Here is a 26,023-nt window from a genome sequence, read left to right as displayed (position 1 = left end):
AACAATAGGCTTGCATACTTTCAGGTCTAGAGGGGCTTTTAGGGATCCTCTAGTAGAACTCCTACGGAAATGGAAATGGAAGTTCACAGGCAAAAGTCTGTGATGCCCAGGGCCACCTCCAGAGGTGGGATGAACACCCCCAGGAGCCTGACACCAGGCTCAGTGTTTCCTTTATACCACACGCGACCAGCGAGTTGTGGTCCCTTGGCCAGGCTCTGGTGGAGCCAGCTCCTATGGCTCTTGAATCCACGGTGCTACTCTGTATCATGATCTCTGATGGGTACAGAGGGAGTGCAGAGGGGGTACTGCTCGCCACAGGCTGGGGTTGCTCTCTACCTTATCTTCCATGATGGTGGCTACATCTGGCAAGCCCCTCACCACTTTGGCACGATCTGGAAGGGAACAGAGAGACTCCAGTGATGAATGAATTCCTGCCACTGCTTCCCAGAATCAGGTCCCACAGAGTTGGGGTTCTTTTTAAGCCATGTTTTCTTTTCTCTCTTTTCAGCATTTTGGGTGGAAATCTTTAAATTTGCGTTACATGTTTCCTTGCCTTCCCAAACAGAAGATGGGGGACATACTGTGCTTCTGTTATTGCCTTGAAGTGATCCTTATAATGGATGGTACCTGGAGGGGATAGTAGGGTGCCCCTGCCCTCAAGAGCGGGGAAGGAGGAACTGACTGGGGACACGTGATGAAGCTAAAGTATGTGGACTTGGCAGTGGCATCCCTGCTGCTCCACGGCCAAACCACGTCCCTCTGGGGTTGGGCCTGTGTTCCGGACCAGGTGAGGCCCCAGTGCCCCGCCAGCCAGACCGGCTTCAGCTCCGGAGGTTGTCCCTTCCCCAGGCCTCACGAGAGAGCCCGCCCAGCCTCATTCCTGTCAGGCCCGGCCTTTCAGGCCCCGGCTGCTGCCCTTGACCTTGTCTGTGAGCCTGCTCGGTCCACACCCACCATCTCCGCTATCCTTGGACCCCTTATCCATCCGTCTGCCTTTGTGCTGCCACCGCCCACAGCCACACAGACCCCACGGGGGAACCGGGACTTCAGATCCCTGCTGGGAGGCATAAACTCATGGGAAGCTGCCCCAAACCCAGACACGAGAACAACAGAAATACGAGGGGACTTACTCTTCTCAATGATGGCCAAGGCTCTGAAAAACAGAAATGGGAAAAAGGCTCGAGTTTCATTTGTTAAAGATCAAGCCTGCCCTGGGTAGGGGTGGGGGGGTGACAAGGGAAAGGTGGAGCTGGCCAAGGCTCCCGGGAAGGGGTCCTGTACCCAGCTCATGCCATATCCCCAGGGGCCTATGATTCACACAAGAAATGCAAAGGGCACTTACTTCAGTCTCTGGTGCTCAGCCAAAGCATCATCAAAAGCTGCCAGAAGGAAAGAGGGGGAGGGAAGGGGAGCGTCAGCCCCTCAGCCCCTGTGACCTGCAGGTACAGGGCTTTGCGCCCACTGTTCCTCCACTGTCCTCCCCACCCTGTGTTCTCTCGGGGCAGTGCCCAGATTGGGTGGGGAGATAGGAGTCCCCTTCCCCCGCAAAGACCATGGGATTTTCTAAACAGGTTTCTCTGTGGCCAGCTCACCTTGTCCCGAGAGATCAGTTGAGAGCTGCCGGGTTGCCTTCCCCGCGGCTATCTCCAGGGTGTATTTGCCCTTGTCTGAGTCTTTGGGGTCCAGGATGTGGAGCCAGATCTCATCCAGTGTGGTGCCAGCCCTTATGCGGTCACCACTCTCCAGGCGCTTTTCTCTGGATATGAGGACAAAGAAGCGTTTGACTCGGCTCAGCTCATCGTGCTGGCTGGCTGTGGGGCTACAGACACCCCCTACCCCAAACTCCTCTCCTGGGGTTTTGTTTCCAGATCTGCGGGCTGGCCATCCATCTATCATTCATTCATTCATTCATTCGTTCGTTTGTTTGTTCAGCAAATCTGTGGCACATCAGCTATGTTCCAATGCCGAGTCTGGACTTGTGACACGTCCTGTAGGCTAGGGATCCAAGGAAACGGCGCTCCCGGGTCAGTGCCCACTACCTCCTCCACCCTCGGGGGTCACTTCCTCACCTTGTCATTCTCCTTAGCTCAAACCCTTCTAGTGTTTCTTCGAACAATCACCCTTCCCCAGCCCTTAAAAACCATAGAAACTCCTTCCTTTCTTTACTTAAACGTCATTCCTGGAGACACCATGTCTTCAGTGTTGGGTCACAGAGGTGACACCTCTGGACTGGATCCTTGGGCTCAGTAACTCTAGCTGGGAAAGGAGTCCTTGGTTTGGGCTCTCACGCATTTGACAAACTTGACCAAGTCAGTCTAGCCTTCTCCATAGGGCAGGTGCAGTAATGTCTGCTCTGCGAGGCTGAGGCATGCAGATAATAAGCAGCCCTGGGAAAAGAATGCTCTCAAACTGTCTGTGGTCACTTAGCTCCTGCCTGCCAGCCAGTCTCTGTGGGTAACCTATCCATCCTGCCTTCAAGCCCTGGCAGTCAGTCAGTCGTCAGCCCCACAGGTCCCTCTGCCTGTACCTCTTCCCTCAGCCCAGCTGCCTGAGTTTGCTAGGTCTGCAAAGACCCAAAAGGGCAACCTTGACCCACCTGACCATCTAGTTTTCCTTCCCTCCCCCAGTTCCCAGATGCTGCTCTAAGACAATGATCCTTCTGTGGCCATGGATGTTCTGGAAAACTGCTTTTATCACTAGGGTTCTGACCTTCCCTGGGGAACCTCCCTTCTGTGCCTTTAATTGCTGTTCCCTATCCGTGACTCCCTCTGTGGACAGTGTGACTGGTGGGAGACCTTGTCTCTGCCAACCCCTTGGGACTGGACTCTGGGGCGGATGCTGCCTGTCCTCCCCCACCCTCTACCCCCCAAGCCTGGCTAGGGCTCCAGGGGAAGGCCAACTTACTTGTGGAACCAGGTGGTTTTCATGTACTGGATGTCAAAGTACTTGACCTTGCTGAAGATCCGGATCCCCTCCTCGGTCCCCTGGATTTTCAGTGGGGTCGCAGAGAGGGCTGGGGAGACAAAGGAGAAGGCCAACGTCCTTTGGGCGGCACATTTTGGGGCCAGCCAGCTCACCCTGCTCTAGGGGTGTGCTGGGGGGAACGTGTCATTGCGAGGAGGCAGGAACTTCTCCCTCAATCTTTGAAGTTGGAAATGGTTGGAGGTGCCCTGGAGGCTGTTTGCATCAGGACAGGGCTGAGCAAAGTGCAGAGGGAGGCTTGCTTACCACCAATCCTGCCCAGCTCAGTGAAGATGGCATCCAGGGCTAGAGGAAGAGAGAGAGAACGGTCAGCTGATATAGGCCCCTCCCAGGGACATGCCAGGGGTGAGCATGTCCCTGGAAAAGGCTGGTGGAACTCACGAACAGCTCAGGGCACAGGGAGCTCTGCAGGATGACTCCCATGGCTTGGGGTGAGGGGGTCTGGGGCACTCACTGATTGATGGGGCAGGGGAGCACCATGGATGTAGGGCAAATGGGCCAGCCTGACAATTTTCTTGAGGCTGGGCCAACCAGCCTGATGAGGAGTCTGGGGCCCAGTGTGGGGTGGAGGAGTGAACTCTGGCTTTGGGTCTTGAAGCCTAGGCTCACTGGTAGATTGCAGAGAACATGGGTGTTGGTGTCAGAGTCCAGGCCCCTGCTACTGACCAGCTGTGCAGCCCTGGGCAGGTCACTTAGCCTCTCTGTTGCCCCCAAGTGATATGGGGATCCCATACATTTTACCCCACAGGTCATATCACATCTTTTGATTCTGTGTGATCCCCTGGGTCCTCCTGGCCCATCTCTAACATCGCCAGTTCCTACCTTCACCTGTGAGGTCCAGTATGGTGTCATCCTCCCCTCGATTGTCAGAAACCGTTGCTCTATAAATTCCCTTGTCCTCTTTGGACAGCTGGAAAGAAAAATGAGAGATGATGGGGTCAGAATGGGTTCTGGAAGGAGTGCAAATCAGCCTGGACTCCAGGCCTGTCGCTAACTCTCTGCATGATCTCACGCAAAAGTCCTCTCCTCCCTGGGCTCAGTTTACCCATCTGGAATGGGTGATCGCTAAGGCTCCTTCTAGCTCCAGAGCTCTTTGATTCCAAGTTCAGGGCTTGTCTGGGCCTGGGGGGGGGGTGGTGAGGGGGAGTTGAGGGCAGAAGCAGACACCCCACGTTTGGATTCACAGGCAGCCGCGCCAAGCAGAGCATGAGGAACTCTCCTTGCAGAATCATCTGAGCTTTCATTCTCCCTGGACCCAGGGACCCCTCTGCATTTCTCCAGAAGGAAGTGTGTTATCTTCGGCCCAGGACAAGGGGCTCCTTTCTGGCACATGCTCATCATCCCCAAATGAAGTCTGAACGAACACTCAGCAAAGCAAGAACTTGGATTGTGCTTTGGAAGCATCTCCTGCAGGCCCCGGGAAGGACTCTCTGCTTCCCTGTCCCCTCCAAGGGGCCCTCCCACCCTGACCATCTCTACAGAGTGTGTTTTGACGCAGAATCCAAGGCAGAGACAGCTCGTAACCTGGGGCTCGAAGGGCTGAACCCCAATAGTCCTCTCTTATGTGCCCCCCCTCTCCCCAGTGAAGGCTCCAAAGTCCCAGCCAAGCCTGGGGGGAGAATGATTGGAGTGGCTTCGGACCCCACTCTCTAGCCTTGTGTCTTGGTATGTAAACCCTCTGAGCCTCCATTTACTCATCTGTAAAATGGTGGCATCATCCTTGCCTGGCTATGTGCTGTAGTTGCTGTGAGGATCAAGGGAGGTAACGCTTTATTTATTTATTTATTTATTTATTTATTTATTTATTTATTTATTTTAAAGATTTTATTTATTTATTTATTTGAGAGAGAGAATGAGACAGAGAGAGAGAGCATGAGATGGAGGATCAGAGGGAGAAGCAGACTCCCTGCCGAGCAGGGAGCCCGATGCGGGACTCGATCCCGGGACTCCAGGATCATGACCCGAGCCGAAGGCAGTCGCCCAACCAACCGAGCCACCCAGGCGCCCGGGAGGTAACGCTTTAGAAGCCAGAAAATTCTGTGCCAGTTAGACAGACTGCTGTAATAAGCCTCAGTAGCTGCTAAGCTCTGTGCGAGGAGCTTGCACTATGGTGACAAAGGCCAAGTCCTGGCCAGGATCTGGGGGAAGACCCTGAGATCATGATTTCCTTCCCAGTGAGCAAACCTGCATTTGCTCCAGTCCCCCCGGGCGCCTCGTGAGGCCACAGAAAGCAGCAGCAGGGCAGGAAAGCACTGAATGTTTGAGAACAAGCCTTGTGTTTCGATCGTCACCAGGCCACCCTCCTCTGGAGGCCAGGAGGGGGTCGTGGGCTGGAGAAGGGAGCTCCAGCCCTGCTTTGCTCTGCCCAGCCCTGCCCCCCACAGAGAGAGCCTTCCTGTCCCGAATCCCAGACTGTTGGTTGAGGTGGGAATGAACCTTTGAGAGACAGCCTCCCTTCTGACCCATTCATGCTACAGATGAAAACCAAGGTCACAGAAGGACAGTGACTGGCCCCAGGCCACACAGTGGCAGGGCCAGAAATGGAATCCAAACAAAAGGAAAAATCAGTATTACTGTTTCTGTCTTTATTTAAAATCTTGCTATTTCCCCCTCCATGGGCTTTCATTTTTTTGCATTAATTTTGATTTAAAAATACTGCATGAAATGTTATTTATCTTGATTACTGAGTTTTTAGTGCCCCCGTACATTTTGTGCTCGAAGCGAGTGCCTCACTTGCTTCACCCTGGTCCTGGCCCTGCTCCGGACTCTGTGCCCAGTGCTCTGGGTGCTGCCTGGGGCGGGAGGGGGGGTGGTGGTGTGAGACCTGAAGCTGGAGCTGCGCTTACCTCTTCGATGCACAGAGTTCCTACTCCAGTCTCTGGGTCGTACTGACCGTCCGGTGTCTCTCTCTTCTGGAAGAACCACTGGAAGTGGGTTTCCTTCTTGGTGTTGGTCGCCTGAGGGAGGTGGGGAATGAAGAGTCTCCCTCACACTTTCTCTTTTTAAGTAAAAACTCAACTCATTGGATCTTTTTTTTCCCCCCACAAACCTGACTCTCCCCCATCCCCACTCTTAGCTAATTCCTTCCTGGGTCTCAGCTATTCCTCACACCATATCTCCTCCGCTGGTTCTGCATTGTGGATTTTCACTAATGGTGTTCCCTCCGCCTTTTGATCTCTTCCCTCCTCCATTTTTCCTTGTAAGTGCCTATGCCTCTTACAGATGCAAGTTAGATGTCACCTCCTCCATGAGGCCTTCCTTAAAGCACGCCAGAGTGCCCCAATCATGATTAACCAATTTCTGGCACGTGTCTGGATCACAGCAGGAGGCATGCTGTTTTCCAAGGATCCTGCCTCGGACCCCTGGGCTCCTAGAGGCCTAAGGAGACCCCACTTCATCTTTGTATGTCCAGTGCCATGCAGAGTATCTGGTGCATAGTAGGGACTTTGAGTTCGCTGAATGGATATGATTCTGGGAGGGCACTCTCCCCTGCCCTTCCTGCCCTTCCCCAGTCATCTAAAGAGGCTGCCGGGTGCTGAGAAGGAGCCCCAGCTTTGCAGTCAGACAGACTAGGTTAAAACCATGCTCTAGACTCTACCTCTTAGGTGTGGTCTAGAGCTCTTTCTCTACTTGTTTTCTGATCCATGCTTATCTCACAACACTGAGCACAGGGTCTGGCAAGACTACTAATAAACATCAGGGAATCCCCCTCAATATATAGACCCCTCACTTGCTGCTCCCAGATGCCCAGGCCCCACAGAACCCCTTCCCAGAACAGCAGGGAGATCCGGCTGAAGGCTGAACCAAACCACACTAATTCGGCTCCGTGGGCTCTTGCGCGGTGGGAGTGGGGGGATAGTTTTGTTTTCCAGTTAAATGTGGTCTCCCTGGGGCTACTGCTCCTTGGGGTCAGCCAAGCACAGGAATTCGGGGAAGTGGGCAAGGACAGCCCCCAGGCTTGGGGACGAGTCGCACACTCCCCGCACTGGGCCAGGGGGCAGGGCTGGAGGCAGGGGCGGGGATTTGCCTTGCAGGTCAGCAGCACTTGGCAGTCCTCCGTGACCTTCCACTGCAAGGGCTCCTCGAAATACGGACCTGGAAGCGCAAAACAAACACGCCCACCGTCAGGGCTCCAGGCTCCTCCAGGGCGCCACCTGGTGGCGAGAGGGGCAGCCAGCGGGGGGCGGGCCGTCGGGGAGGGGGGTGGGCAGCTAGTGACCACAGGCCCCCCAGAGTGGCCCCCTCCAAGGCAGGGACTGCGGTGAGGCAAGCTGGGTGCTAGGGAGCGAAGTGTAAGGAGGTGTCACTCTCAGGGCTGGATGGACTCTCAGTGTCACTCTTGCACGGGGACGGAACTGGATTGCATTGCAGTGGCCCTCCCTCTGGGACCCAGCGGGGCTGAGGGATCCAGCAGGTCCCCAGCAGGTCCCCAGCACTGACCACTGGCCTCTTTTGAACTTCACCCCAGAGGTTCTTACCCTGTTTTCTCTTCCAGTCTCTTCTCTTAGCTTCTGCTTTCCTCAGAAGTTTGTCAAAATCTGTGAACACAGAGGGAGGAACTGGCCTGAGCCGGCGGGAGCTCAGGTCCGGAGAGGGGCAGGAAGATGGACAGAAAGCCCCAGAGCGGAGAGTGGAGAGCTGAGGTCGGGCTTGGGGCAGGGGTGAGGGTTGGGCATGGCTGACCGTCATCCACCAGTGCCAGGGTGATCTGGTTTTTGGCTTTTCCATCCTGGAGCTGAGCGGTGTAGGACCCTTTGTCATCCTCCGACAGGTTCTGGATGATCACTTCCACCAGGCCCTTCTCTCGGACAAAATTGATTTTGCGGTTCTGGGGAGAATAAACCCGGAGAATCTTTTTTGCCCTTTCCTATCCCAGGGGATTTGTGCTGTGGGGCACAAATCAGGGCGTACTTGGACTTGGGGGGTGATATGTGCGGAGTGAGAAGCCTTTGGAGACCGGGGCGGGGGTCCTGGGAACACCCATGGGGCCCAGCAGGCACAGGAAAGAGTCTTGGGTGCTTGAATTAATTGCAATTAATAATAAGCCCCCAACCCCTACGGTGCCACATTTTCTACTTCTTTCTACAAATCCCCATAAAAGTATAAAGGATAATATAAAAAATGCCTGTGTACTTGTGACCCAGAAGTTTTCTTTTTTTAAAGATTTTATTTGACAGAGATACAGTGAGAGAGGGAACACAAGCAGGGGGAGTGGGAGAGGGAGAAGCAGGCCTCCCGATGCGGGGGTCCATCCCAGGATCCTGGGATCACGACCTGAGCCAAAGGCAGACGCTTAACGACTGAGACACCCAGGTGCCCTGCTACCCAGAATTAACACTCATTTACATTTTGTCGTGTTCTAACAGTTTTTAAAAGTTTTATTTTCTGGGGTACCTGGGTGGCTCAGTTGGTTGGGCGACTGCCTTCGGCTCAGGTCATGATCCTGGAGTCCCTGGATCGAGTCCCGCATCGGGCTCCCTGCTTGGTGAGGAGCCTACTTCTCCCTCTGACCCTTCCCCCTCTCATGTGCTTTCTCTCTCTCTCATTCTCTCTCTCTCAAATAAAATCTTAAAAAAAAAAGTTTTATTTTCCACATTTAGGATTGTATTCCCTCTGGATTTATTTGTATGTATGATTTGAGGGAGCCATCTGGTTTTATTTTTCTGTAGGGAAAACCAACAGTCCCAATGCTGTGCGCTGCAGAGTGCAGACTTGGTCACACATCCTCTACCATGTGCCAAGGTCATGATTAATCTTTATGCAGAACTTTTGCATCAGTTTTCTCATTTGCTTCTTCTGATTCTGGGACAACCAACTGTCATTGTACAGATACAGAAACTGTGGCACAGAGAGGTGAAGAGAGCTGCCCAAGGGCACACAGCCCTCAGGAGGTGGGTATGAGTCTTCTGACATCTAGCCCTGAGCTCTTTCTCCTCTGTTGAAACTGGTGCCCCTCTCTGTAACATATATCTTCTGATGGCCACTTTGCCACCCAGAGATGGAATGTGCAAATAACATGATGTCATGATTGAATCTCTCCTGAGATCAAAATTGCCATGTTTGTAAAAACAGTTGATTATGGGCAACTCGTGGCTCAATCTAATACAACCTACACACATGATTTTTTCCCCCAGAAAAGCAATGTAATACCACCACTGTAATATGATGAAGAAATAAAAGCCATATGTATTTCAATAGTAGATGCTCACTCATAATCTCACTCATGTTGCACTGATTTATAATGAACTGGTTTGAATTTAAGGGAAATTAAGTAAAGCAAGAAGATCAAAGGCTATTTTGTACGAGAAGAACAGGAAAATGAATGAAAGAGCGTAGGTAAAGTGGCTTGTAGAATAAGTCTCTATTTGGTGTATATTAAAACTGTGCAGGGGCACCTGGGTGGCTCAGTCAGTTGAGCGTCTGCCTTGGGCTCAGGTCATGATCTCAGGGTCCTGGAATCAAGCCTCACATCAGGCTCCCTGCTCAGCGGACAGTCTTCTTCTCCCTTCCCCTCTGCCCCTTCCCATTGGTTGTGCTCTCTCTCTCTCTCTCTCTCTCAAATAAATAAAAAGAAAATCTTTAAAAGAACCCCCAAACTGTGCAAAAATCCGTTGTATTTATATTACAGAATTAGGGTCTAGGCTTGGATAATTATGAGCATGAATGTAGGTTTTTAATCTTAAGAATGTCTGCTAAGATATTCAAAAGTTGTGTGTTTTGGGGGGGGCATGGGCATTCTTTATCTGTGGGAGAGTCCTTGCATTGGCGGGCAGCTAGCCCTGAGCCCTCCTCCACAACTAAAAGCCAGGTGTCCCACCCTCACCCCATCCCTGGGACAGCCAAAGCATGTGGCTGTTTCTGAAATGTGCACTAGGGGGCGGTGCTGGGACGCAGACATCCCGGGCAGGGGTACCTCCCCTAAGAGTCTGAGCCCCCAGTTACCGGTGAGCTGAAGATCTCCTTCTCGTTGAAGATTAGATGCAGCTCAGCGGCCGGAGATAACTTTTCTACTTCTAGCCACAGCCGTACGTCTCCTTGTTCGAGGATGTCAACGTTCCAGCCGGAGATCAGCTTGATCGCTGCAAGGCAGAGGACACGGAGGAGGGGTGAGTGGGGCACCCTTCTCCCCTCCTCATTCCCAACCAGCCCCACCTTGAGAACACCCTGGGCATTTAACGGGCAAAGTGCTTGAAGCGTCTGAAGGCCATGCCACTCACTCATGTTGCACTGATTTGTAATGAACTGGATTGAATTTAAGAGAAGTAAAGCAAGAAGATCAAGAGCTATTTTGTAGGAGAACAGGGAAGTAGAGGTTTAGATGATCCAAAATCCAAACTACTAAAGAGCCAATGATAATGATTACAAGGAGACGAAACCATCTGCTCTGCCTTCCTTTGTACCCCCTCCCCTCCCTGCCAGCCGCCCCTTTCCCTCTCATGGACTGCTGACTCCCTGGGCCCCTGACTCTCCAGCCCCATGATGTTCCCGTCCTCTGCCCCTCCGCTAGGTTCCGGCTCTCCACCCCATTCAGCTCTGCTCAGGACACCCCAGTGGGCCCAGCTTACTTGGGTTCCTGATCTCATGGCTCAACTTCTTCAGCTTGTCCAACTCTGGGACAGGAAGGAACAAGGGGAAAAAACCAAAGAGAATGAAATGCCTGGGCAGTGGGGTCCACGGGAGCCATCCCAAGAGACTCCCCCCTCAACCCGGAGTCATTTGCTACACAGGAGGTGATGGTGAGCACTGTGGGCCTTGGCCCCGGGGCACCAAGGGGGAAGGGGGGGCTGCTGCGGGCCACCCTGAGATCAAGTGTCACCTCCTCCAAGAAGGGCCCACCAAATGCCAGGCTCCACGTTATGTCACCAGTCCTCACACAACGCTGTGGGGCGAGCATTGTTGCCCACCTCCCACCACTCCAGGCTCACTGGTCCCTGAGCCCCAGTGTTCCCCCACTGTAATATGCTGTCCCACCTTGGAGGGTCTGGCCCCTCTCCTGAGCACTTCAGTCTACAAGTCGCTAGGGCAGCTCGGTGGGGTGCTGTCTCTTCACTTACTGCTTCTGTGTGTTAGGTTTGTAGATTTGTCTCTTCTGCTAAGCTGAGCTCTGGACCTACATGAGTGCCTGGCACACAGTAGGTGCTCAATAAATATGTGTGGATGGAAGAATTGGCAGGGGTAGAGCCCATACTTCATTTTCCCATATAAGCCCCAGAGTCCTTAGTATGATGAGTCTGGACTCATGGCAAGTAAAAGCAAAATAAAACAAATCCCAAACATATCCTGTTTGTGGATGGCTTTCGTGCGCCTAGAATTGTGTGTGCGTAACATTGTTTCAGTTGGGGCAGCCAGGGGGGATTATCATGTCCCTTTACAGATGAGCAAGCTGATGTCCAGAGGGGTGACATGACTTGCTCAACATCAAAGAGCCAGGAAACTGTGGAGCTGGAATTGGAACCTGAGCCTGTCTGGCTTCTGCTTCTTAACAAAATCAGAGGGTCTCCTGAGCAACCAGCAGGGGAGGCAATGGGCTGTCCCTCAGTTACTCTGGAGACAGCAGAGAGTGCGTCTTGTCATCATCTGCACCGGCTCCAGTTCTGCTTAAATCATCAAACATGGATGCCCCTTGAGACGCGGCATCTACTCTCTGGTTTGCCACAGTCCCCACTGCTCCCTATTGTCACCTTCATTCCTCAGACCAGCTGCCATTTGCAATTTATGCTCACACTGCACTGTTGTATTTCTGGGGCTACAGAAGAAGGTGAAAGGATTCTGGCACCTTTGCATTTATCGAACGTAGAAAAAGGAAAGAGAGACAAGAAGGATGTGAACTCCACCAAGCAGGGATTTTTGACTCTTGCGCCCACTGATGGAATCCCCACTGGCACATGGCAGGTGCTCAATAAATCCTGATTAATTGACTGGCTGGCTGAATGGGCATCCTTCTCTGGAAATTGCTGCTTTATTAATTTTTGTTTCTTCTTGCCAGCCTCTGGGGACATTTGTGTTTGGGACTTCCTCTGGGCCCGTCTCTCTGGGGAGGCGGCAGTGGGGTGGGGGCTTTACCTTCCTCCGTCAGCGTGTGGCTGGCCGAGATGTCTTCATCAGCATCGGTGACCACCACGGAGTAGGTGCCCAAGTCCTCAAGGCCAGGCTCTTTCAGGATGACCTTGGACCTGGCAGACAGAGGAGAGCAGAGACTCAGGGAGGCGCCTTGTGCACTGGAGGCCTGGGAGCTGGAGCGCCCCCCCCCCCCCCCACAGCCCTGGCCCCGGGAGGCAGCAGGGGTGGTTGCCTCCTTGCCCTGCTGTTGGGAGCCCTACCCAGGGCAGCTCTGGCCCGGCCCCTTCAGTGGCCCCGTTAGCCAGGCTCTCTTCTCATTGGCCGCACTGCCCAGTCTCTCCCCCCAGGGCTCAAGTCATTGTCTGGACTGGGCTGAAGCCAGAGCTGCTGGCGCTGGGGGAGGGAGATGTGGGGACATTTGACATCTGGTCCCAACCCCTCTTTTTACAGATGAGGATGCTGAGCCCAGACAACTTTTAAGAGCAAGTCAGCGTTTGCAAGCGCCCAGGCTAGAGACCAAGGTCTCCCTGGAAGCACACGTGCGAAGGCACATGCCATTCCTTGCAGAAGAAGAACTGCTAATGAATGTTGTCCTTTCTGCCCTTAAATGCACTGTCCCCCATTGCTCCCCAAGGTGGTGGCAGCATCCTTGGAGAGGGATCAGGCAGCCCCTGTCAGGTCCGTTATCTGTGAGTCCCGCCAGGTGGTCTCACCCATGAGCTCACCTGCCAACATTTGGGACCTGGGGATGGTTAGGCCGCACCCTCTCCCCTCACTTACTTGTTAGCTTTCTCCTCGATCTTGACCCTCTGGGGGTCTGGTGGGCCCTTGTAGTCCTTGGACCACTGAAACTCTGCCGAGTCAGGGGCCTCAGGAGCTTCGAAAGCCAAGTAGATAAAGCCTTCTTCATCCACACCAACCTTGATCTCTCGGGCATCTGAGGGCAGGATCCAAGGGCAGGGGGACATGGAACGTTTAGAAGCAATAAACCAGAGCATATACCTCCCTGCTAAACCTTCCCATGGCTGCCCATTGTGCTTGAATAAAATAATAACCCCGTCTCCTTGCCGTGGCCTCCAAGGACTTGTGATCAGCTCCTTCTCAACTCAGATGTCATACCTCCTCAGGGAGGCCCTCCCTGACTGCTCTGGCTAAAGTAAGCCCCACCTCACCATACCACCCTGCTCATTTACTTTATAGCACTTACTACCCTCCTAAATCATCACCTGATCATCATTTCCTTGTTTCCTGTCCATCCTGCCCCTCCCCTATGTGCGAGCAGGGGCCTTGCTTTCTCATCACTGCTGTGTCCCCATTGTAATGTGGGCATCACCAAAGATGTGTTGGTAAAAGAATAATAAGTAATGAATGAATAAGGAAAAGAATGGAAAGAGAACGTGCTTTACAGTTCGCAGAGCCGAGTGATTCCGTCATGGACTAGCTGTGTGACCAGATCACTTAACCTCGGAGCTACAACAAAATCAGTTCTAAGGTGGGGGCAGTGATTCCTCACTGAGGGGCTTGTGGGGAGGGCCAGGGCCGTGTGAGGATCTAGCTCAGCACCTGGTGTGTGTGGTAGGAGGGGACCTCAGGAGTTGTGACTGCAAGACAGACAAAGCCTCATAGGGTAGCCGGAATGCTGTTGGGTATTATTTTAAACATCCACAAAGCGTTGTGTGAATTGTTGAATACGGCATATGAAAGAAGGGAAGACCCCATCAAAGAGAAAGAAACGCTCATATCTTGGGGTCCCACAGAAAGAAACAGGAGTGGGGTGGGGGGAGAAACAGGAAAGAAGGAAAGGCAGAGCTGGATGACGTGGAGGGGGCAGTGGGAGGCGGTCCCTTCCTGCTACAGATCCACATGCTCCTCCCGGCCCTCCTCTGGCCCCCGCCTGTCCTCCGTGGCGCAGCCCGGCCATGTGGTGCTGGCACCTCTGCCCGCCCCTACCTGGCTTGTCTTCTAGGAGTATGGGGTCGGTGGGCATGGACAGTTGTCCCGGACCTGCCGAATTCACGGCCTGAACCTGGAACACGTAACTCTTCCCCGGCTGCAAGTCAGAGATCTGGGGGACGTGGAGGGGTGGGCGAGAGTGAGCATGAGGACAGCGAAGACCGGCCCTCCCTACGGCCCCGGCCGTGGACTGCAGGGAGCCCTTCTCGTGGAACTCCATGGGGCGCAGGCTGCCCTGGGGTGGGGGGCAAGCTAGGAGCGCACTGCCCTCCCCAGTCCCAGTTTGTAGTTGGTCCCTGCACAGGGATTACCTCCCATGCCTGTGGCCCCTGGAATTCTGCCCGCTCAACTCATCACCTGCTTCTCAACAAGAAGACACTCTCCTTTCCTGTGCCCCATCTCTCCAACCATCACCCCAGAGAGAAGCCTGGGGACCATCTCTGACATCTTTTTCTGGAGCCCTACCCATCTAATCACTGAGTTCATATTTTATTTCCCTAACATTTCTCGAACATGGCTTCTCCTCTCTGTGTCTCAGCCACGGCTCCGATTGAGGCTTCATTTCTCTTCACCTGGATTAGTCCAACAGTTTCCTAAATGGTGTCCCTGACTCTAGGCCCTTCCCAGTCTACCTTTCCTTCTGCCAATTTTTTCAAGATGCCGGTCTGATTGTGTTTAATTCTTTCAGCGGCCTTCAGGGTAAAGTTCAGATTTTGAGGTTTAGTTCCTGAAGTCTTCCTAATCTGGCCTCAGCCTTCTGCGCTCATACCCCTCTGGGGAACCCCTCCACGTGCCCACGTTCACCTCATCTGTTTCCCCTTTCACGGCCCCACGCCTTTGTCTTTGCCTCTACCTGGCATGTCCTCCCCTCTTTCTTGTCCTAGCCAATAACAACTCGTCCTGGACCACTCAGCTCAGGCAGATCCAAGGATTCCAGGAAGGGTCTCTTACCTTCCTCCTTGGAACTCCCAGAATCTCTTTGGACCCCTCTCAATGGTACAGTGCACAGTCTGGTAATTGCCTGTTGCCCCAAAGACCAAGACTTATTTACCTCTTTATGTCTAGGACCTGGTTCCAGACCTGGCACTAAGTTGGTGTCAAAAGGCATTTAGTAAATGACTGAGTGCCAGCCAATGACCCACAACGCAGAAATGGTGCCAAGTCACCGAGGCCCACCCAGTTCTGGCCTGGGCCAACCTATGTGGGGAGGCAGAGGGACCGTCCATCTCTCGGGGCTCTCTCGGGTCGGCTGCCCACCACTGGCTGATTCGACCGCAGGGAGCCTGGCCCCATGGAGCAGAAACCACAAGTCTCAGAGCATGCCCCTGGCCAAGGCTTGTCCTACCTGCTTCTGTTTTAGGTGGCCTTGCTGTTATTTTCTCGAAATTAAAGTGTTTTTTTTTTTTTCTCCCGAGTATAAAAGACATACACACTTGTTGGAAAAATATTAAAGCAATAGAGAAGAATATAAAAGGAAGGGTTACAGCCCCCCTGGCAGCCGCCCCCCCACCAGAGATCGCCAGAAATGACAATTTTGTAAAAATCCGTTTAGACTTTGAAATGCACATAAGCCATGAGAAACGTGGCGTGCATCATGTTTGTTAGTATCTTACTCTTTCCACATTGTTTTGGGCGTTTCGAACGTGCCTTCTTTTCTCTTGGTGCTAACTGATGGGATGCTCACCTGTGGTCTCGAGAACTGCTCACCCTCCTGCCCGTCGGTGAAAGACACCTCAGCAAAGTGAGCTGGAGAAGACATTCCCCCTTTCCCTAGAGCTCCAGAAAACAAAATCTAATCCACATCATGGAACTCTCCTCACCCTGTTCCTCAAACATGGGCGGCCCGTGAGCCAGGCTGGCTGCAGGGCTGGGCGCTGGGTGTGCGGAGGCGGCCCCAGGGACCTGGAGGTCTGGGACTCTGACTGATGGTCTAAGGTGTCGATCTGTGTGGTAGGAGGGGACCTCAGGAGTTGTGACTGCAAGACAGACAGAGCCCGTCTGCCGTGAGCATCTTTGTCCTTAGCTCTTTGCACACCTGCTTAATCATTTCCCTACAATCCAATCCCAGAAGCAGAATTCGGTGCTCAAGGCGGATGCATGTCCAATGCTGACATACCTGGCTGATGATAAGTGAGGGTTTAGGAGGAGTCTGCCCACTGAGAATGCTGCAATAGACACTTTGTTTTCCGGCATGGACAATTTCTGTGAGGTGGTGGAAGTTAAAACCACCACCCCAGGTGAATAAAACCAATGATTCTGCTAGATTTCTTATTTATCGAAAGAGTTTAGAGTTTGTTTCTCATTTAAATTAAGAAATATCTATCTGCGTAGATGTTTGTTGATGTATGATATATATATATATATATATATATATGTAGTATGTTATCTAATATAAATAGCCTACTTTGTATTCTGATTTTTTTCTTAGCCACGTATGATGGACATATTTTCATGTCAGTACATACATGTAGGTCCACCCCATTGTCCTTAAACTACCATAGTCCTTATACTACCTGGTCCGGGATTCCGCTTGAAGGATACACTGATTTATTTAAGCAAACCCCCTACAGATGGACATTTAAATTATTTCCAACTTTTGCCTTGATAAACCATACTGCCGTGAGCATCTTTGTCCTTAGCTCTTTGCACACTTGCTTAATCATTTCCCTACAATCCAATCCCAGAAGCAGAATTCGGTGCTCAAGGCGGATGCATGTCCAATGCTGACATACCTGGCTGATGATAAGTGAGGGTTTAGGAGGAGTCTGCCCACTGAGAATGCTGCAATAGACACTTTGTTTTCCGGCATGGACAATTTCTGTGAGGTGGTGGAAGTTAAAACCACCACCCCAGGTGAATAAAACCAATGATTCTGCTAGATTTCTTATTTATCGAAAGAGTTTAGAGTTTGTTTCTCATTTAAATTAAGAAATATCTATCTGCATAGATGTTTGTTAATGTATGATATATATATATATATGTAGTATGTTATCTAACATAAATAGCCTACTTTGTATTCTGATTTTTTTCTTAGCCACGTATGATGGATATATTTTCATGTCAGTACATACATGTAGGTCCACCCCATTGTCCTTAAACTACCATAGTCCTTATACTACCTGGTCCAGGATTCTGCTTGAAGGATACACTGATTTATTTAAGCAAACCCCCTACAGATGGACATTTAAATTATTTCCAACTTTTGCCTTGATAAACCATACTGCCGTGAGCATCTTTGTCCTTAGCTCTTTGCACACTTGCTTAATCATTTCCCTACAATCCAATCCCAGAAGCAGAATTCGGTGCTCAAGGCGGATGCATGTCCAATGCTGACATACCTGGCTGATGATAAGTGAGGGTTTAGGAGGAGTCTGCCCACTGAGAATGCTGCAATAGACACTTTGTTTTCCGGCATGGACAATTTCTGTGAGGTGGTGGAAGTTAAAACCACCACCCCAGGTGAATAAAACCAATGATTCTGCTAGATTTCTTATTTATCGAAAGAGTTTAGAGTTTGTTTCTCATTTAAATTAAGAAATATCTATCTGCGTAGATGTTTGTTGATGTATGATATATATATATATATATGTAGTATGTTATCTAATATAAATAGCCTACTTTGTATTCTGATTTTTTTCTTAGCCACATATGATGGACATATTTTCATGTCAGTACATACATGTAGGTCCACCCCATTGTCCTTAAACTACCATAGTCCTTATACTACCTGGTCCAGGATTCTGCTTGAAGGATACACTGATTTATTTAAGCAAACCCCCTACAGATGGACATTTAAATTATTTCCAACTTTTGCCTTGATAAACCATACTGCCGTGAGCATCTTTGTCCTTAGCTCTTTGCACACTTGCTTAATCATTTCCCTACAATCCAATCCCAGGAGCAGAATTCGGTGCTCAAGGGGGATGCATGTCCAATGCTGACATACCTGGCTGATGATAAGCGAGGGTTTAGGAGGAGTCTGCCCACTGAGAATGCTGCAATAGACACTTTGTTTTCCGGCATGGACAATTTCTGTGAGGTGGTGGAAGTTAAAACCACCACCCCAGGTGAATAAAACCAATGATTCTGCTAGATTTCTTATTTATCGAAAGAGTTTAGAGTTTGTTTCTCATTTAAATTAAGAAATATCTATCTGCGTAGATGTTTGTTAATGTATGATATCTATATGTATATGTAGTATGTTATCTAACATAAATAGCCTACTTTGTATTCTGATTTTTTTCTTAGCCACGTATGATGGACATATTTTCATGTCAGTACATACATGTAGGTCCACCCCATTGTCCTTAAACTACCATAGTCCTTATACTACCTGGTCCGGGATTCCGCTTGAAGGATACACTGATTTATTTAAGCAAACCCCCTACAGATGGACATTTAAATTATTTCCAACTTTTGCCTTGATAAACCATACTGCCGTGAGCATCTTTGTCCTTAGCTCTTTGCACACCTGCTTAATCATTTCCCTACAATCCAATCCCAGAAGCAGAATTCGGTGCTCAAGGCGGATGCATGTCCAATGCTGACATACCTGGCTGATGATAAGCGAGGGTTTAGGAGGAGTCTGCCCACTGAGAATGCTGCAATAGACACTTTGTTTTCCGGCATGGACAATTTCTGTGAGGTGGTGGAAGTTAAAACCACCACCCCAGGTGAATAAAACCAATGATTCTGCTAGATTTCTTATTTATTGAAAGAGTTTAGAGTTTGTTTCTCATTTAAATTAAGAAATATCTATCTGCGTAGATGTTTGTTAATGTATGATATATATATATATATGTAGTATGTTATCTAACATAAATAGCCTACTTTGTATTCTGATTTTTTTCTTAGCCACGTATGATGGATATATTTTCATGTCAGTACATACATGTAGGTCCACCCCATTGTCCTTAAACTACCATAGTCCTTATACTACCTGGTCCAGGATTCTGCTTGAAGGATACACTGATTTATTTAAGCAAACCCCCTACAGATGGACATTTAAATTATTTCCAACTTTTGCCTTGATAAACCATACTGCCGTGAGCATCTTTGTCCTTAGCTCTTTGCACACTTGCTTAATCATTTCCCTACAATCCAATCCCAGAAGCAGAATTCGGTGCTCAAGGGGGATGCATGTCCAATGCTGACATACCTGGCTGATGATAAGCGAGGGTTTAGGAGGAGTCTGCCCACTGAGAATGCTGCAATAGACACTTTGTTTTCCGGCATGGACAATTTCTGTGAGGTGGTGGAAGTTAAAACCACCACCCCAGGTGAATAAAACCAATGATTCTGCTAGATTTCTTATTTATCGAAAGAGTTTAGAGTTTGTTTCTCATTTAAATTAAGAAATATCTATCTGCGTAGATGTTTGTTGATGTATGATATATATATATATATATATATATATGTAGTATGTTATCTAATATAAATAGCCTACTTTGTATTCTGATTTTTTTCTTAGCCACATATGATGGACATATTTTCATGTCAGTACATACATGTAGGTCCACCCCATTGTCCTTAAACTACCATAGTCCTTATACTACCTGGTCCAGGATTCTGCTTGAAGGATACACTGATTTATTTAAGCAAACCCCCTACAGATGGACATTTAAATTATTTCCAACTTTTGCCTTGATAAACCATACTGCCGTGAGCATCTTTGTCCTTAGCTCTTTGCACACTTGCTTAATCATTTCCCTACAATCCAATCCCAGGAGCAGAATTCGGTGCTCAAGGGGGATGCATGTCCAATGCTGACATACCTGGCTGATGATAAGTGAGGGTTTAGGAGGAGTCTGCCCAGCTTCGAGCAGGTTAAGACAGCCAGCCCGACTATCAGCTTCCTGTGTGACCCTGGGGGGGCCCTACCCCTTCTCTGGTCCTCTACTGACATTAAGTGAGGGCAGCGATCTCTGAGGGTCATTCCGGCCCTGATGTTCTGTAATCCTGCCATGTCCAGTGGCAGGGAAGGCTTAGGGTGGGACATGGGGTGAAGGGGCAGGGACTCACCCTCAGGTGGGTGCCAGAGATAAGGTCTGGGGTGACAGGCTTCCATTGTTCAGAGCCTTCCTCTTGGACACTGATGCGGTAGCCTGTGATGGGCCCAGCTCCTGTGTACAGCGGGGGCTCCCACTTCAGCATCAGGGAGGTGGCCCGCACCTCGAACGCTTGCACATCATACGGGGGGCCTGTGGGAGGTCGGGGAGAGGAGGAGTTGGCCGGCCAGAGAGGTGGGCAGCGAGCCGGGTGGCCAGGCATCAACGCTTGTCAGTCTGCCAGTTACAACCGGGCCTGGGAGCGCCTGCTCTGGGCACAGTGGGGACCTGGCAGGCCTTGGCTTCATGGCAAAGCTTGGTTTTGGCCTGGGCCTGAAATAGGGTTAACTCTTCAAAATGTGCTCATCATCACTTTTTCCAGAAGCATCCGTGATCTTTTCCTTCCCTATCCCAGGCAGCAGTAACCCTTCTAACCTCTTTGTTCTTTCAGTGATCAGTGTTGGGGTTAAGGCATGACCTTCAGAGTCAGCTCCCCGGGGTTCATGCCCCAGCTTCACCTTCTCGGGCTATGGGGACTCTGGGTAAGTTATTCGACCCCTATGTTCCTGTCTCCTCATCTGCAAAGTAGGGATAATAATAGTTCTTATAATCTAGTGCTGTTATGAGCATTAATGGCATAATCTGTGGAATCTGTTGGTACATGCTAAGTACCCAATAAATACCAGTTATTTATAATTATTGTCTCAAGCATCACACCTACTCATTATCTGCCATTCGCTTGAAAAAACCAGCACTGAGCTGAACAGAATGATGGAAGGTTGTGATCCTTGCTTCCTAGGGAGGAGGTGAGGGCTCATATGGGGGAAAGCTCACAGGGTTGTGGGAGTGGTGTGCAGGATGTTGGTCACCCTAGCAGTGTGCCCTTGGGGTTTGACATTGATCTGTGGCCAGAATCAGAGCTCAAATGGTGTGTTGAGCTAAGGGGTAATTTATGCTGAGGTTACAGAGCCAGTTGATGGCCAAGGTCAGGGGTCCTCTAAAGCAAGGTTAAGACTGTCTGTGTCAGAGATTACAGTGTCTCTTGGGGGAAAGGGCCAGTGGTCTGAGGTCTGGGACCAACAGAGCAAGCTTGGATGCACAGAAAGCTCGGTGGTGCTCATTTCACCAGTTGGATTTGGGGAGGGGGCGGGGCGGGGGCAGGTGCTGGACTTCAGTGTCTTCAGACCTCTCACCTGGTTGGGGCATCGTCCACTCTTTGCACTCAAACAGGCTGCTGGGTGCCGACAGCTCGCCAACCCCTGCCCAGTTTGCTGCCCGGGCACGGAACTCATAGAAGTGGCCTTCACAAAGGTTACTGACCTTGAAGAGCAGAGACAGATGGTGAAAGCCAGGGCTGGGGCCAAAGGGAAAGAGGTACGGTGGCAGGGGAGAGGTCAGAGCAGGAAGACCAGGGGGCCTTAAATGAGATTGCCCAAGTGAATCTGCACTTGAAAATTAGCCAGATTATCGAGTCCGGGGAACCTGAGGCCTCTCTTGGCTTTAGGACCTCCAATAGTGACCTCTGGTCTCCACCTGCCCTGGCCAGGACACCAGGCCAGTGGCCCCATTCCAGGCTTACCTTGCAGACCCGGGTGGGGATGGGCTGCTGGTTGACCGGGTGCCAGTCCAGCTCCTCTGAGTCGTGCTGGTCCAGGAAGTAGCCCAGGATCTTGCCACCTCCACGATGCTTGGGGGGCTTCCACCCAATGACCATATCATTTTTCCCACAGTTCAGGAGCATGAAATCATACGGGGCAGATGGTGTGGCTGTGGGGAGGAATGAGGTGAGGACTGCTGCTTCCTGGGGGTGGCCAGATTGGGCAGGGGGGCCCGAGGGAGCCAACAAGCCTCCCCCAGTGGATGCCCACCCTGCTCTGGGGGTACTCACTTAGCCAGCAGCATTTGCTGGTAAGCCTGACTCTGCTACCTGCAGGGCACCTGGGCCTCAGAGCTGGTCAGACATCACCCTATGGCCTCAGGCCATTGTCATTTCCTCCCCAAAGGAAAGGGGTGGGGGTCGGGATCTGCTCTAGATCCCCTCAGAGGACTTACGCTCCCTTGGCCTCTGGGGTTGGACCCTCTAAGATGTGGTCTATAAGCCCCTGCTTTCTGCCCAGCCCAGAGCTGCCCCCGAGAGACGTGCGGCTGCACCTGCCCTTTGCACTTACCCAGAGCCTGCTTGACCCTGATGGGTTCGGTGACAGCGGAGCTCTCGCCGACCCCAGCCTCGCTGACTGATCTGACACAAAACTCATACTCCTTCCCCGTCCTTAGCCCAGGAACTGTGAACCTGGAAGAGAAATGTGCAAGCTTTCAGGGAGGGCCAAACAGCTTGCAGACATCACTGAACTTTTTAGAACAACCTTGTGGGATAAGTAGCCACCAGCAATAGGATTTGAAGGTTTGGGGCCAGTTCTTACTTAAAGATATTGCTCCTGCCCCCAAAGTGATGCCCTCACCCTGGAGGGTGACGTTATTAAGATTTGAAAGGTTGGAGGAAGGCGGTCAAAAGGTAGAAACTTTCAGTTCTAAGATAAATCAGTACTAGGGATGTAATATACACCATGGTGATCATAGTTAACACCGCTGTGTGATATACAAGAAAGCTGTTAAGAGAGTAGATCCTAAAAGTCCTCATCACAAGGAGAAATCATCTCTCTCTCTCTTTTTTTAAAAAAGATTTTATCTATTTGAGAGAGAGAGACAGAGAGCACAAGTCGGGGGTGAGGAGGGACAGAGGGAGAGGGAGAAGCAGGCTTCCTGCCGAGCAGGGAGCCCAATGTGGGGCTTGATCTCAGGACCCCGAGGTCATGACCTGAACCGAAGAAAGATGCCTAACCGACTGAGCCCCCCAGGTACTCCTATTTCTTTTTATCATGTCTATACGAGATGGAAGATGTTAACTAGGCCTATGGTGGTCATTATTTCATAATATATGTAAATCAGACCATCATGCTGTCCACCTGGAACTCACAGTCATGTATGGCAATCATTTCTCAGTGAAACTGGGGAAAAAGAAGATTTTAAAAGACGTGGCTCGGGGCGCCTGGGTGGCTCAGTTGTTAAGCGTCTGCCTTGGGCTCAGGTCATGATCCCGGGGTCCTGGGATCGAGCCCCGCATTGGGCTCCCTGCTCGGCGGGGAGCCTGCTTCTCCCTCTCTCACTCCCCCTGCTTGTGTTCCCTCTCTCACTGTGTCTCTGTCAAATAAATAAATAAAATCTTAAAAAAAAAAAAAAAGATGTGGCTCTTTTAGAGCCCACCATTAAATTGCAACTTTGCTGGGAAAGCTACCCGTTGAAGGCCCAGGTAGCCAACCCCAGGCCTGTGCCACCTGGTGCATCTCCAGGACTTTGGGCCTCATCCTTGAAACACAACAGCGGCTCTTATTATGAGAGCTGTGATTTTAAAGCATGGAGTCCTTTTCAAGACCCCCAAAGGGCACTGTCATCCAGAGACGCTCTGGTTTAGAGAAAAATGTCCTCATCCTGTCCCTTCTTGAGGAAACCCAAATTGCAGATCCCTTTCTCTCTTTTCCCTTATCAACAGTGTCCTACAGCAAATCTTGCTCTGCAGGGAGCCTCTCTCAGCCAGGTGTCCCCAGCGAGCCTCGAGGACTGAAATCAAGTGTTGATGGTTGACATTCCCGGCTAGTTCCCGGCTCAGGGACACGCACTCGAATGGGGAACGTGCCTCAGTCCGAGGGATGAAGCCCCAAGGGGACGAAGCTCAGGGAGGACCTGAATTGGTGAGGCTGGGGGCAGCTCCCTGGACCAGCCCCTGTTGACAACAGAAGATGATGAGGCCAGCAGGGATAGTAACCACGCGCACACGTCTAGCGTGGCTTTCCCTACCGTCTACGTCAACTTGGGCCCTCGTCACCACACCCTCTGAGGAAGGTACGGTTACTCACCCCTGTTTTGGAGATGAGGATGAAGTTGAATGTTGGAGGGTTGGAGGGGCCCTGATGGATCACACTGTCCCGTTTCTTCGTCTCACAGGTGGGGAGGGCCTCCCCCAGAAGGAAAGAGGCAAGCCAAGAGCCCACAGCCCGCTAGGAGCAGAGTCTGGACTGCCGCCCAGGCCTCCTGAACCCCCGCGCAGAGGCTGCCCTTGTGTTAGTCATCTGTTCAGACATTCAGATGCTGTTTGAGCACCTCCAGTGAGAGCCAGGTGCTGCGGGGCTGGTGATACCGCAGGGAACCGGACCCCCACAGCCCCTCTGGGCTCCTTTGATACCTTCACATAGGCAGCACTCCTGGGCAGTGGTGGTTGCCTCTTTCCAGCCATGACACGTTATCACTGACCGCACGCACGCATGTGGCGAGTTCTCTGGACATTCCAGAGGAGCCTGCCGCGCCCTCACCCCCCCACCCCCGCCCCACTGCGTGTGTGATACGTGTCCCAGACGTGCCACTCCCTTCTGGTGACTCCTTCAGGGACACTGAATGTAAGCTGGGGGAGAGGTGTTCTTCTAGAGACAACCTGGTCAAATCTGTCAGAATTTGTAAAAAATCGGATGATTCTCCAACTTGGGAACTTTAGCAATAACAAGTTATGAGTGACCCCTCACAGCTGACCATGAGACGCCAATGACTTGTGGGGTACAAGGTCCTGTCCCTTTTTCTGGGTCAGATGATCAAGGGGATCATGGTCAAGGTGAGCCCAGCTGGCTGTGCTCAGGGCCCAGCCAGCCGTCTGATGGAAAGGAGGGGAGGGGTGTCACCACCCTGACCCCACAGAGCCTCAAAACTGATAGAAGTCATGAGCCCAGGAGCCTCGAGGTTCACTGTGTCTGCGAGGATCAGGGCCTTGTGAGTGAGGAGGGAGCCTCAGCAGGGAGGAGAGTCTCGTCCTACCAGCCCAGCTGACAGCAGAGGCTCTGGGGCTCCCCCTGGGCTTGGGGACGGCGAGTGTCAGAGCAGGCGCTCCAGGCGAGTGAGGGGTGCAGGCAGCGCCTGAACCCAGGCCTCCGCGGCTGCATCCTCTGCCTCTGTCTCCAAGCCCCTGGACGGACGACACTCAGTCCATCACCTCTGCCGACAGCATGCCCTTGGCCAGTGTGTGCTGAAGACAAGGTCATCCGGGCCAAGTCCCAATTTCTCCACGACTAGCTAGGGGAGTTTGGGCAAGTTACTTCAGTGTTCTATGCCTCTGTTTCTTCATCTCTATGGTGATAATAAAAATCACAGTTCTAAACTCAGAGGATTCAGTTAGAACTAACTGACCTAATACAGGAGAAGAGCTCAGAACGGTGCCGAGCGGCACATTGTGAAATGGCAGGCGCCAGGATCCTTAGGGCCCGTCCTTGCAGGAAGGGGGTGGGCGGGGGGCAACTCACTTGTGGCCTTGGATGGGTTTGTTGTTAACCGTTTGCCACTCAGATGATCCTGCCTCCCGGGAGTAGATGTAATAACCCAGGAGTTCTGGGGCGTCTTTCACGGGCTCCCAGGTCAGGGACACAGAGGTCTGTGTGTCTCGGAACGCTTGAACTTGAGCTGGAGGAGGAAGAGTACCTACAAAACAGAAACGTGGGCTGTGTGAGGATGCTGAGCGACCTGGCCTAACAGACTGGGGTGGGGAGAGGTGTGGGGAGAGGCTGGGAGAAGCCCCCCTGCAATCCAGGGTGGCAGTGGGGTAGCAGGCCTGCCATGGGGCTTCGGGCATCCCCTTCCTGGGCCCTATTAGTCTCAAGTCCTCTCCCCTGTCGCCTCCAAACATCTCTGCTTCCTCACGGCAGCCTCCATTCATTCATCCTTAGTCTCTGTCCCCTCCCCCACTGCTCTCTTTTGCTTTTCTTCTGTTTTCTTGTTTTTGTATAATAATTTTACATTTCTCATACAAGTAAATGCTTTTTCCTTTTTTCTCCCTTCCCTCCGTTCCTCTCCCCCCTTTTTCTCTCCTTTCTTTTATTGAACTGTACTAGAACTTTGTCCTAAAACTTCCTTGTGGTTGAGACTGCCCACATCTGATCATAAACAGC

At 51.3% G+C, this 26,023-nt stretch overlaps 1 protein-coding gene across 3 annotated transcripts in view; it reads right to left on the bottom strand.

Moving 5' to 3' along the window:
* MYOM3 (myomesin 3) overlaps positions 1–26,023 on the bottom strand; it is a 53,766-nt gene that overhangs the window by 4,965 nt on the left and 22,778 nt on the right. For all 3 annotated transcript variants that reach the window (XM_045898437.2, XM_045898439.2, XM_045898438.3), the window contains 21 exons: positions 25,382–25,556; positions 22,211–22,332; positions 21,622–21,809; positions 21,236–21,362; positions 20,017–20,195; positions 13,993–14,107; positions 12,823–12,979; positions 12,046–12,155; positions 10,548–10,592; positions 9,925–10,061; positions 7,666–7,810; positions 7,461–7,520; positions 7,010–7,077; positions 5,829–5,939; positions 3,805–3,892; positions 3,229–3,267; positions 2,905–3,013; positions 1,593–1,756; positions 1,343–1,379; positions 1,131–1,153; positions 337–392 (listed from right to left, as the gene is read on the bottom strand). In XM_045898437.2, the coding sequence (XP_045754393.1) occupies positions 337–392; positions 1,131–1,153; positions 1,343–1,379; positions 1,593–1,756; positions 2,905–3,013; positions 3,229–3,267; positions 3,805–3,892; positions 5,829–5,939; positions 7,010–7,077; positions 7,461–7,520; positions 7,666–7,810; positions 9,925–10,061; positions 10,548–10,592; positions 12,046–12,155; positions 12,823–12,979; positions 13,993–14,107; positions 20,017–20,195; positions 21,236–21,362; positions 21,622–21,809; positions 22,211–22,332; positions 25,382–25,556 (2,255 nt within the window). The remainder of the gene's footprint in view (positions 1–336; positions 393–1,130; positions 1,154–1,342; positions 1,380–1,592; positions 1,757–2,904; positions 3,014–3,228; positions 3,268–3,804; positions 3,893–5,828; positions 5,940–7,009; positions 7,078–7,460; positions 7,521–7,665; positions 7,811–9,924; positions 10,062–10,547; positions 10,593–12,045; positions 12,156–12,822; positions 12,980–13,992; positions 14,108–20,016; positions 20,196–21,235; positions 21,363–21,621; positions 21,810–22,210; positions 22,333–25,381; positions 25,557–26,023) is intronic.

The sequence above is a fragment of the Mirounga angustirostris genome, unplaced genomic scaffold (genome assembly GCF_029215605.1).
Source record: "Mirounga angustirostris isolate CCGP_5_RB_7025 unplaced genomic scaffold, mMirAng1.0.hap1 SCAF_4, whole genome shotgun sequence".
Taxonomy (NCBI): domain Eukaryota; kingdom Metazoa; phylum Chordata; class Mammalia; order Carnivora; family Phocidae; genus Mirounga; species Mirounga angustirostris.
The sequence above is the reverse complement of the archived record's forward strand: the minus strand, read 5'-3'. Positions and strand labels throughout refer to the sequence as shown.